This window comes from Coffea eugenioides, chromosome 6, assembly GCF_003713205.1.
Source record: "Coffea eugenioides isolate CCC68of chromosome 6, Ceug_1.0, whole genome shotgun sequence".
Taxonomy (NCBI): Eukaryota; Viridiplantae; Streptophyta; class Magnoliopsida; order Gentianales; family Rubiaceae; genus Coffea; species Coffea eugenioides.
This window is the reverse complement of record NC_040040.1, coordinates 16,545,479-16,558,306: the sequence shown is the minus strand read 5'-3', so window position 1 is coordinate 16,558,306 and position 12,828 is coordinate 16,545,479. Positions and strand designations below refer to the sequence as shown.

The following is a 12,828-nucleotide window of genomic DNA, read 5'->3' as shown; positions in this document are numbered from 1 at the left end:
GCTTGTTCACGGGGGATAAAATCTTGTGGCTCGTTTCAATGCTTCATCTTCAATATGATCCTGGTAACCCTCATAGATGGAGTAATCTTTGAGCACACGAGTTACGGGCTTCCATGGACTAGTAAATGGTGCTAAACAAGTCAACAATGATCTGCATTCTCCACTCACTCCTCCACCACACGCATTCATCGGTTCAAGATATTTTTCCATTGCCACTCTTAACTTATTCCTGTCATGAAATTTCAAATTTTCTGGTATAATAAAATCAATTTCAGTAACAGGAATTGAAGAAGAGGAATTAGGAAAATATTGATTAAGGAGTGGAGAAGATGTCACCGCATTTGGAAATTGTTCACTGGATTCATTCACTTGAATAATTTGATGTTGGAGTCTCATGTCTTCCGCTTCAACTTCCTTTTCAACTGTATCTTTGGATCCTCCTTCTTGAGACTCTTGCAGTTCCATATCACTTGTCAGGATAATTGCACTCTCACCTTTCTTAGAGTCATTGATGGTCTGTGAGGGCAAGTCTGACATGAATGACGATTGTTGAGACTCTTGCAGCTGAAAACTCATTGGCCCCTCTTCATAATTAACGTTGGAGTTATCCCACCATCCTTGATCATACCGGTTTGAATAAGGGTCATACCACGTTTGAGATCGAGGTGAAGAATCTCCAAATTTTTTTTTGAGATAGTCACTCAGGTAGTCTTGATATTCGGGGCACATACCGGTTGAATGATCCCTGGCATAACAAATTTCACAGGTTGCAGCAGCCATTCTTTCTCTAACAGAGTTTAGTGCCTCTGCATATGCAGACCTCACAAAAAAACTAGCCTCATTGCCTTCCCCGGAAATAAAATCCAGTATATCACCAAAATACGGAGTGTAAGAAGCCATAAACTAAATAAAAAAAAATGTAAACAAGATGAATTGAAAAAGAAACAAATAACTAGCGCCAGTCCCCGGCAACGGCGCCAAAAATTGACAGTTGTCACCTGTGCAATAATAAAAACCTGCTCAAACTAAAAGTAATTTCTGTAGATAGCGGTAAGCAGGGTCGAATCCACAGGGACTGGGAGTAATTGTTTCTTTTCGAATTCTCAGTGACAAGGGGGTGTTTTTATCTCAGGGGTGACAATTTAAACAATTCAACTAAAAGTAAAATAATAAAAATAAAATAGCTAACTAGAAATTAAATAACAAATTACTAAAATCAAATGAGTGATAATTAAGGATCTAGCCAAGGAATAACTTCAGCAATGGTTCACCTAATTGATCATTGAAGCAAAGGCAATTCCAATTATTCATCAATAAATAGGTTATAACTACCAAACAAGCGATGGCAGTCAACCCCTCCTTACTGTGTCGGTGATCAAGGTACGCCCGTTAATCACTGCTCTAATTGAGAAATAATTCTAGGTACGCCCATAGAATTTAATTCCCCAATTGCCTTACGTATTAGAGGAGCCCTATTCTAACCAAATAACGCACTATCAGGGTTATTTTAGATTAGCCCGCGTATCCCCCTGACACGAATCTAATCGTGCCAGTTGTCACTATTTTGAGGTAATTAAACAATTACGGATTTAATACCCCAATTGACAATAGATTACCTAATCAATTAATTATCCGGATCCAAGACAACCAATTAATTAAATAACCATAAGCTTAGCAATCAGGAAATATGCGGATACCAATAAATAAAAGAAAAAGATTGAATTAAAACGATCTCACAATTTTTAGGCGAGCCAGAGCCTTCATTGCTCCTTGACTAGGATTGGAAAATTAGCTCATAATTGATGAACTAAATCCACGGGAAATTGAAAAGGGAACAGCGGCCATTGTCCGTTGAAATTCTGGAGAATCCAACTCGTCCGAATGTGAATAAATAGAAAAGCTACGAAAGGCAATTCATAGTTTCACTTCGTCTCACGCACAAAGGAAAAGAAACCAGCATTTAGAGAGGAAAAGTCAAAGCCAGCAATGGCTAAGCTCGTAAGTCCCAAAAGCAGAAGGTAAAACTTCAAGGAAAAGTCAACAATTTGTGCTAAGCTAAAGACGAAAAACTAAGCATGAAGCCGGCTGCCTCATCCGCTATCTCCCAGGGAAAAGTGAAGATCTGATGCTCAAAAACTGCTCTCCTTGCGCGGCGGCCCCCTTCCGGAGAGGAAGAAGAAGACTCCCTTTTTTCCTGCGCAATTTTCCTATATAAAGTAGTGCTCCTTGCGGCGGCTCCTGTGCGGAAAAATGAAGACTTCGGCCCAATTTGCCCAACAAGGGCTCACGTTTTGTTGTTCCAAAAATGCCCCTAGGACAAACTCTATCATCTGAATTCTTTTCTTGCCAAATTAGCACATGTTATTATATTTTCGTTCTACTCCCTGAAATAAATGCAAAATATCAAAAGTGAGTAGAATCTAGCAATTAATCCACATTAGGTCAGGTAATAGGGAAAATTAATAATAAAATAAATGATAAAATTGCAACCTATCAATTCTCCCCACACCTAGATCATGCTTGTCCTCAAGCATGAGAACAGCAAACAAGTACCAATATTTGATAGTGACTATTGCTCTATCTCACAAATTGCCAAGATACCAAGAAAAATAATAATCAAGCATCAGTGATTAAGATCCAAGAAATATCACTTTGGTTAGCTTCTAAACCACAAACTCCTCTAATTTCAGGTTAACTAATCTAAGAAAAAGGAATGACGCATAACATTTATCAGCAAATGGTCCAACTATTAACCAAAATCTCAACATTAAATCCATAAATCGGCAAGCTGACTTTTATTATACACTAACGCAACATTCACTTTTTTTCACATTTTTTTTTTTACTCCTCTCTTCTTTTTTTTTTCTTTTTTTGTAACAAAAGACTTAGTCGCTAGCCATTTGAGCCTTTTGACGCAAACTCCAACATTGGCCAGATGAAGGAGCCCGGTTACTCAGCTTCTATCGCCACGTGACCACGTACTCATAGCAATTACTACTTTTTGACGCGAGAATCAACACTTTTAGGTGCAGATCCCCGGTTACTCAGTAGTAACTAATAGCGGAGTACAGTCCAATTTATTCATAGCTAAAAATCACAAAAACTTAATATAACAAAAGAACCAAAAGAAAACTTGCATCAGCTAGCCTCATTTTCAAACATGGAGAACTAAAGTTAATAACCGGACCAATTCACATGAAAATGCCAATAATCATTCCCTATGCCTAGGAAAGTTAACCAAAAATTATAAGAGTAAAACAATCATCGATATTCACCAAAGAGATGTTTTTGGATTCAACCACATTAACTTGATACCCTTTTATTATTAAAACTTGGCAAAAGCAGAAATAGAGGCAATAATCCAACATCAAACCTTGGCATGCACTTACGAGCCAATCACTAAAAAAAAAAAAGAAAAAGAAAATGAACGAAAGACACTAGCACCATAACTGCTCCCCCCCCACACCTAAATCCTACATTGTCCTCAATGGAGGTAATAAAGTAATGAAAGTGAAGAGGACAACGAAACTTCCCTGTTGAACAGCTAAGGGATAGGAGGAAACAGTGGAGGGAAACCGAGTTCTGAGACATCCTTGCCACTTGGCGGGTGATGTTCGTCATTTGCTCATCTACGTTGTGAACCTGTGCTTGTAAGTGGCGCCATTCACCATTGACGCCAATTATCACCCCAAACAACAAAAGACAGAATATCCAACAATGATAGCAACCAACAAATGCAAATCCATAGTCACTGGCGTTCCCCAACTCAATAGTCAAATGCAAAAGCAAACACGGGCACCCAAGCCCAAATATGGTCAACAAAGCAACAGTTGCACTCCAAAATCAACAACCAGAAACTATTATCAATAACTGGAAACTAGCAAAGTCACGTCAATAAGCACAGGGACTACCCAATTCAGTTAGTCAACAAGCAAACTTGGGCCATCCACACTCTCAACAAATGCATTCTAAAATTTCAACAAATGCCTCCACCAGTCAAACCATAACAACTGCCCCAATAATATGCTAAATTCAGCAATAGAAGTGTAGAAAATTAGCAATAGCAACACAGTCACACGGTCTTGGCAATTGATCAAATATCCAACCAACTAGAGTTAACAAGTTCCAGATAAAATATTCCAATAATAGCACCTAAAGACTCAACAAATGCCCCCAGAAATTTTAACAAATGTTATAGCAGATCAAAGCAATGGTAGAGCAATAGCCCCAAGTATGTACTAATCCACCAGGTGGGAACCCCGGCCACCGAAGTCACAGACAATGGTCTCCAGAAGTGCAATATTAACCAATCACTAAGATGCCCCCAACAATTAAACGAAATTCTATCACCCCCAACAAGCTAGGTAAGCAGCACAGGCTCCCAATTCAACAAATAACAGTAGGACTGATTAACTCAAAGTCCCAACAAAGAGCTCAAGGAAACGAGCAATTGACATCGACCGACAGAGTACTTGAAAGCAAAGCAATCAACTAAGAATGTCGCACTCAACCCAATAAACCCTGTGGTGCTCAAATGGGTAATTAACAACAATCCCAATAGCAGGGAACTCCTCCAAATAATGCCAATCAATTTAAGCAGATAATGCAGCCACGGAGTTTTCCAATCCAGCCAAGCAATTAAGTCCAAGAAATAGTGCTGGAAACAATTGGGTATAAGTGTTCTAGGGGTGAATACCTCCACCTGTTATGGAAGAGGGATAGCGCGTGGCCGTGGTGGCGAGTGGCTGTGGCTGCTGGCGGACAGAGTGAGAGAGCAGGGGGAGAAAGCAGCAGACAGGGGAAAAGGGCTGCGGCCTCCGTGTGCAGAGCAGCAGCGGCGGCTGAGAAGCTGAGTCGCTCGCAAGGGGCTGCTGGATAGATCGACGGGCAGCGGCTGGCGTGCGTCCGTGGCTTTGGGAGGCAGCGGCGGCGGCACAGAGGATGGGCCGCGGCTGGCTGGGGTCGCGGGCGTGCGGCCAGTAGCAGACAGTAGAGGCGAAGCGAGCTGCCCGCGCTTGCGGGAGTGGAAGGCGGCTGTGTGGACGGCGCTGTCTGGCGGGCGGCGATGCGGGCTGGTGGATGTCCGCTAGACGGCGGCGGTGGACCAGAGAGGCATCGGGCCCGCGCGAGAGCTTTGGGTCTCGGGCAAGGCGGAACGGCGTCGCGCGGTCTGGTCGAGGAAGAAAAGAGCTGGCAGCGTGGGCGGTGCGTGCGACGGCAGGTTGCGGCAGTCGCGGCGAGCTTGGGCTTGGGCTTCGTGAGCAGATGGTGGTGCCGCGCCGCGATGGGGCTGCTGGTAGGAGCCGCGGAGTGGTGGAGGTGGTCGCGAGATGGTGCGAAGATGAAAGAAAGGAGGTAGAGCTGGTGGCGGTAGCTGTGGGCGGCAGCAGACCAGAGATTCGGTGGAGCTGGAGCCGAGGTGGAGAAGAAAGAAAGAAAAGAGAAAGAAAGAAGAAAAAAAGAAAGAAAGAAGAAAGAAAAGAAGAAAAAGAAAAAGAGAGAAATTGCTGTTTGTTGTTTTTTTTTTCCAAAAATGTTTCTTTTCTTTTTTTTCTTCCAATTATGAGGCTCTTTGAGCCACGGAAATAATTTTCCTTTTTCAAAAATTTTTTTTTTCTTTCTTCTTCTTTTTTTTTTTTTTTTTTTTTAAAATTTGAAAACTAAAGCTACGGTGATAAGCAATGTTTAAATTTTTTTTTTTTTTTAATCCTTACCTTTCCCGCGAACGTGACGCGGGCACGTCAAGAGAACAAGAGAGCTCCCAGAAGTTTCTGATCGTGAGCTTCCTGCACGTCACCACGCGGGCACGTCATGAGAGCAAGAGAGCTCCCAGAAGTTTCTGATCCTGAGCTTCCTGCTCGTCATCACGCGGGCGCGTCATGACTGAAGGTCACCTACAAGTCAGCAAAAACGAAAATTAACACCCAAAATCAGTCAAATTCAAAGAAAATAGATTTAAACTAAGACACGAAACCAATCAAGCAATTAAAAGAAACAATTGGGTTGCCTCCCAATGAGCGCCTTTCTTTAATGTCTTTGGCTAGACATGCTATGCTTGTTCACGGGGGATAAAATCTTGTGGCTCGTTTCAATGCTTCATCTTCAATATGATCCTGGTAACCCTCATAGATGGAGTAATCTTTGAGCACACGAGTTACGGGCTTCCATGGACTAGTAAATGGCGCTAAACAAGTCAACAATGATCTGCATTCTCCACTCACTCCTCCACCACACGCATTCATCGGTTCAAGATATTTTTCCATTGCCACTCTTAACTTATTCCTGTCATGAAATTTCAAATTTTCTGGTATAATAAAATCAATTTCAGTAACAGGAATTGAAGAAGAGGAATTAGGAAAATATTGATTAAGGAGTGGAGAAGATGTCACCGCATTTGGAAATTGTTCACTGGATTCATTCACTTGAATACTTTGATGTTGGAGTCTCATGTCTTCCGCTTCAACTTCCTTTTCAACTGTATCTTTGGATCCTCCTTCTTGAGACTCTTGCAGTTCCATATCACTTGTCAGGATAATTGCACTCTCACCTTTCTTAGAGTCATTGATGGTCTGTGAGGGCAAGTCTGACATGAATGACGATTGTTGAGACTCTTGCAGCTGAAAACTCATTGGCCCCTCTTCATAATTAACGTTAGAGTTATCCCACCATCCTTGATCATACCGGTTTGAATAAGGGTCATACCACGTTTGAGATCGAGGTGAAGAATCTCCAAATTTTTTTTTGAGATAGTCACTCAGGTAGTCTTGATATTCGGGGCACATACCGGTTGAATGATCCCTGGCATAACAAATTTCACAGGTTGCAGCAGCCATTCTTTCTCTAACAGAGTTTAGTGCCTCTGCATATGCAGACCTCACAAAAAAACTAGCCTCATTGCCTTCCCCGGAAATAAAATCCAGTATATCACCAAAATACGGAGTGTAAGAAGCCATAAACTAAATAAAAAAATGTAAACAAGATGAATTGAAAAAGAAACAAATAACTAGCGCCAGTCCCCGGCAACGGCGCCAAAAATTGACAGGTTGTCAGCCTGTGCAATAATAAAAACCTGCTCAGCTAAAATTAATTTCTGTAGATAGTGGTAAGCAGGGTCGAATCCACAGGGACTGGGAGTAATTATTTCTTTTCAAGTTCACAGTGACAAGGGGGTGTTTTTGTGCAGAATGTGACAATCAAAGAAATTCAACTAAAATCTAAAAAGCTACTAAAAATTAACAAATTACTGAAATCAAATGAGTGATAATTAAGGATCTAGCCAAGAAATAACTTCAGCAATGGTTCACCCAATTGATCATCGATAAGCAAAGGCAATTCCAATTATTTACTAATAAATAGGTTATAACTACCAAACAAGCGATGGCAGTCAACCCCTCCTTATTGTGTCGGTGATCAAGGTACGCCCGTTAATCACTGCTCTAATTGAGAAATAATCCTAGGTACGCCCATAGAATTTAATTCCCCAATTGCCTTACGTATTAGAGGAGCCCTATTCTAACCAAATAACACACTACCAGGGTTATTTTAGATTAGCCCGCGTATTCCCCTGACACGAATCTAATCGTGCCAGTTGTCACTATTTTGAGGTAATTAAACAATTACGGATTTAATACCTCAATTGACAATAGATTATCAAATCAATTAATTATCCGGATCCAAGACAATCAATTAATTAAACAACCATAAGCACTGCAACCAGAGAATATGTAAATACCAATAAATAAGAGAAAAAGATAAAATTAAATCGATCTCACAATTTTAGATGACTCAAAGCATCCGTTACTCCTTGACTAGAGAAAATGGATTTAGCTCATCGTTGATGGAAAAACCCCATACAAAGCTGACGCAACAGTAGCAGCCATCGTCAAATTCAATTCGGAGAAATCAAGGAGAAAGACAAGCTACAGGAAGGAATTCAATGTTTTCACTTGGTCTTCACATACGGACTAGAGAACCACAAAAAGACGAAATGGAAAAGTCAAACGCTAAAACTAAAAATTGCTTCCTCCTGACATGCGTGGAGAAAAGCAATGGAAAGCTAGGAAGAAAAGTCAAAGTGAAGCTAGAAAAAGAAAGTGCTTGTTCTCTGCAATCTAATAGTTCCTATCCTAATGGCCTATTGCTACTGTCTGGTCTTGTGCGGCGGCCCCCTCAGGGGGAAGAAGAAGACTCCTTTACTTCAGCCCTGCGTTCCTCCTTTTAATGCTGCCCTCTGCGAATTACCAAAAAGACTTGTATCTCCTTATTCCAAAAATGCCCTCGATTGCCTGCTATGTGAACTCTTTCCCGATAACTGTCAAATTGGCCTTTATTGTGATATTTTTGTTCTACTCCCTGAAATAAATATAAATTACGAAAAATGAATAGAATCTAATAATTAATTCACATCAAGTCAGGTAATAGGGGAAATTAATAATAAAATAAATGACAAAATTGCAACCTATCAACGTTAATATAATTTTACTCTTATTTTCTCGAGGTGGCATTTAGGCATTTTTTCCTTTAATTTTTTTAACATTAATGGTTCCTCAACTTTGAAAGGTGATTTAATTATTTTTTTGAGAAGGCAAAAAAAGGTTTAAGAATTCTTTTGGGAGAAGAAAGATTTAAAGTACGTGTATCAACACGTATCCTTGGTAAGAATCTCATTTTATTCAAATTTTTTTTTTAAGTTTTAACAACTACTAACAAAGTAAAAAAAAACCTGGCGTATGCAGCTACCCTTGTTGGGAGACTCACCCATCATAGTCAGGTGTGCGACCCGGGTCGACCAACGGATTAGTCAGGGCAAAGCCCTGGATACCGTGGCAGGCAACCAAAAAAAAACAAAGTAAAAAAAATTTAAATATAGCATACTACAAAAATAAAATGTAATAGAATGAAATAATTATTTTTTGGCTATATTTTGTTTTTGTAGTCCATTGTATTTTATGTCTTACCCGGTTAAGAGTTACTGAAACTTTAAAAAGAAAATGAATTATGAAAAGTGAGACGGGAAAAAATTGAAAAAAAAAAAAAACACACACACACACACACACACCGTAATTGGAAGAGATATACGTAATGCCTGCGCAGTAAGAACTAGTGTTCCATTCTCAGTACTTATCGGATCTACATGCCGCATTATGCGCATGTTCTTCCACTATCAGCAAAAAAAATTAAGGGAACTTGGTGGTATTCTTTTTGATTGTTTCAGCCGTCTGGAATCTGAACTAAGTTCAGGCAATAATAATGAAGGAACATTCATGGCTTTGCACTTTCATCACACAGATTTCCCTCTGTTTCTGTGTTTACCTTGCATTTAACATGGGTGACAGAACTGAGAGTAGCAGCAGGCCTGTTGAGACGTACTTTATGAGTGTTGCAGGAGGTTTTAGGCCTGAAAAAGAACAGACCCTTCTTCTCAAACTGGTCAGTTTCTTGTAGTTTGCATGGCTTTTCTATTGGTAATAAAGAAAAATTTGTGTTTTTTCATCCCTTTTCATTAGATACCGGGTTTTAAATTAGAGGTTTGGATTATTGGGTTTGAACTGTTGGTCTAATCTGTTTTATTTGGTGACTTTGAAGGTTGTTTCTTGGCTGGATTTAATTACTGCTTTGTTGTTTAGGTTATGGCCGAAAGGCATTCTTGTACAGAGATCATTTAGTTCATCTGACAGTACTAGTACTGATAGGATTTTCTCTGTAGTTTTAATATGAATGTTTGTTTATTAGCTGTTCCAATTAAAGCCATCCAATTATGCGGTGAGAGTTTTGCTTTATTGTCATCTTGCTTTTGGTGCTTGATTTGACTGGAAATTTGGATTCTCTGTAATGTTGATGCAGATGGCGAAGGTGGCAAAAGTGTACAAAGTACAATTTGTAGTGAGCATTAGTGAACTTGGAGAAAATGATCCTCTCGGCCTGAATGTAAGGCATGACTTTTTAATCGTTTAATGCACCTTTATGCTGGGTGAAACCTTTATGCTGGATTGTTCGCCCAGTTCGAAGTTACCTAGATAAGCACAATTAGGTAAAATTTGCTTGGTTAGACGTGTACATATTGAAAAAATGACAGGCAATCAATAAACTCAATACAGGAATCGGTTAACATTAGAAACTAGCAATGGATATTTTCTCAGTCACCTACCTACCTGTCTCCTGCAGAAAAGATTACTGTTTTTGATATTGCTGTAAATATATGTACTAATAGTGAAACTGATTTCGTTGCTGTTGTAATAAATTCTACTTCTTCTTCAAAGTACGGTTTACTCTTGTGAGGAACGGTTGTTTGTGGTCACCTACACCTGATTTATTTGTGCCAAATAGTTTCATGAATCTGATAATTTGTGCATGGTTCATCATCTCTTGAAGTTTCCTCATATATTCCGTTCTGTAGAGCAAAATACATTTCATCTTGAACTTGTTCTTTTGAAGTATCCTTGTGGTAGCAAAATTTAGTTTTTATACCAAAAAATTACACCAGTTACATTATGGGTCTGATTGGGATCTCATCAGTTATTTAGGATCTTGTTTTACTTGGTAGTTTTAGCTATAAGCAACTAACATGCATTTCTTTCCTAACAGGCCACGTGGTATTTTCTGTCTCTAAAACTTCCCTGGTATACCATCCTTTACCATGTCTGACTTTGGCAGTTTTAGTTGGAGGTTCAAATTTGTTAAGAGTCCTTTTTCCCAATTTCTCTTCAGCTGCTGTAACTTGTAGGTACACAACAAAATCATTCAAAGGACAAAGACCTGGTTCCTACCTCGAGCATACAAAAGTTCAATATGGGAATACCTTGGATATTGTAATTGTGAATACAGAGTTATTTCAGGTATGAATCATGCTTAACACATGAACTTGAATATTCCCTTTCTTGCAAATAATAGTAGTCATTTAATTTTCTGATGTATCATTAAAAATCAATTGACATTGAGGATACATGTTTTTGGTTTGTTTGACTGGGAGCAGTCTGTATACTCGTAGGGTCAAGGTAAGGTTGGCAACCCTTGCCTTTTCAAATAGTGCTTTCTAGTTCTTTGAATCTACTGTTGTGTTTAAGGGGTATACATCATAGAAATCTGCAGAAGATCCTGTCTGTAATTGGTAGCCCCAGTTTCTGTGCTAGATGCATCTATACTATGAATTAGTTTCCCCATTTCAAGATTTTGCCTTCATCCCTGTTTTCAGTGAAACCATTTAAGGACATTACCTTAATTGTACAGTTTTGAGACATGGTTTTGATGCATGGTTCTGATGATGAATTGAAATGAAGAATAAATACCATGTGCAGGAGTGCTAGATGCATGAGCCTAAATGATACTCGCATTGTGTTATTCTCTTCGGAAAATAGATTATATAAGAACCTGGAAATCTCAAAGGAAAAACCAAGTTTCCCCGTAAGATGGACATGGAAATAATCAAAGCTAAGGAGAAAGTGGCTTAAGTAGCATTTACTTTTGTCTTGCAATTGCCTGGGGATTTGGGTTTGATCTTATTCTTTCTTTACTTGAACATAATCCCATTCACTTTATACCTTCTAAACTTGTTTGGTTTTAAGGGGAGTTCAGTGTACTAATTAAAAATTCGGGTCACTATGTATAAAAGTTCAAATTCAGAAGCAAAAAGCCTACATTCAAGAGATTACATCATATGTAGGCATTGAAAATGTTCAGTTTCGGAATAAAGAGATGCCTATATATATTACACATAAGCGGTTCTCTTGCCCTCTCCAGAAGTATGCTCCACTGTAACTGCACAATCCCTGTTATTAAGCTCTTCTCATCTGTCTTATAGCCCCGCATTTATGAGTTTTGACAGGTTTCCTAGAACTAGATTTCACTTGAACCTTTTTATACCTAGGTCCCACCCTTTTGGCAGTCCTTGCCTGAGGTCATAGATCAGCTAGAGTGATCAAAGAGCTACTATGTTTTGCTGCGTACTTGAACCAGCTCATTGTTAATCCTGTAATGGTGTCCGCAACTGTTAAATGAATATGAAGAGAAGAAGAAACATACTTCCATTTTCTAGTGGACCATTATGGTCCTTAGCTGCATACTTCACTAACTCTTTTCCCGCACTCTCCTTTTTGTTACCTCTCAGTGAATAACAAAGACATTTTTGATGGTTCATTTTAACAAACTTGAATTCTCCAGGGCCCTTCAGCTGGTGCTATGGAGCATCAGTTACTATGGCTCACGAAGACACTGGAAGAAAGCACCAGTGACTGGTAAGCTATTTATTGGAAATGGACAAAAATTAATTTAATGTGAACAATGTTGTGGCTTATCTTCCTGAAAATAAGGTTGGCAACTTTGGAACCAATTTCAAGGGTAAATGAAAAGTAGCTTTTTTCTTCTGAAAATTTTTTGCAACTATTGTGTAGCTTAGTTGTATGACCATGCAGTAAAAGAATAAAAAACCAATGGTCTAAAGCTTAGAATCTTGCACTACTTCTTAAAAAGGATTACATTTCTTCTTTCAAGGCCTGTTGCTACCATCCGTGGCAGCTTGCTGCATACTTTTTACATTCAACCCACTTTCAATTATTAACATCTTCTGGTTTGCTTTTTGGTTTTCCTATTGGGGCTAAAGGCGCATTGTTGTTGGTTTCCACCCACTGTTAGCTTGTAATGGAAGTACGGAAGCTAAAGACAATCCTCTCTGTCTTAATGAAATGTTTTTGAATCATCGAGTGGTGAGTGGTAGTTTTGGCGATCAAATTCTGTCCATAGCATTCAAATAGTAAACCTTCAAAGCAAATACCTTTTCCCCAAAATTCCTGACATCACTGAGTTCAGAGGCCAGTACTTCTCTGATGTTTCATG

The 12,828-nt window shown here is 39.4% G+C and overlaps 1 protein-coding gene and 1 long non-coding RNA gene across 2 annotated transcripts; both read left to right on the top strand.

Moving 5' to 3' along the window:
• Window positions 1-9,135: 9,135 nt before the first annotated feature.
• LOC113773701 lies at window positions 9,136-10,644 on the top strand. The gene is made up of 3 exons (XM_027318325.1): window positions 9,136-9,429; window positions 9,844-9,927; window positions 10,585-10,644. The coding sequence occupies exons 1-3, from the start codon at window positions 9,250-9,252 to the stop codon at window positions 10,642-10,644; spliced, it is 324 nt and encodes a 107-aa protein (XP_027174126.1). The 5' UTR covers window positions 9,136-9,249.
• Window positions 10,645-10,738: 94 nt separating this feature from the next.
• LOC113776492 lies at window positions 10,739-12,690 on the top strand. Its single transcript, XR_003469023.1, has 3 exons — window positions 10,739-10,835; window positions 12,157-12,230; window positions 12,596-12,690. It is a non-coding gene; the product is annotated as an uncharacterized LOC113776492 (long non-coding RNA).
• The last annotated feature ends 138 nt before the right edge of the window (window positions 12,691-12,828 follow it).

What these genes read in the sequence shown, in the direction of transcription:
- LOC113773701 (XM_027318325.1), top strand. Translation starts at nt 9,250, where the DNA reads ATGAAGGAACATTCATGGCTTTGCACTTTCATCACACAGATTTCCCTC. An exon ending in AGACCCTTCTTCTCAAACTG is followed by an intron (nt 9,430 to 9,843) that starts GTCAGTTTCTTG and finishes ATGTTGATGCAG; the next exon opens with ATGGCGAAGGTGGCAAAAGT. An exon ending in ATGATCCTCTCGGCCTGAAT is followed by an intron (nt 9,928 to 10,584) that starts GTAAGGCATGAC and finishes CTTTCCTAACAG; the next exon opens with GCCACGTGGTATTTTCTGTC.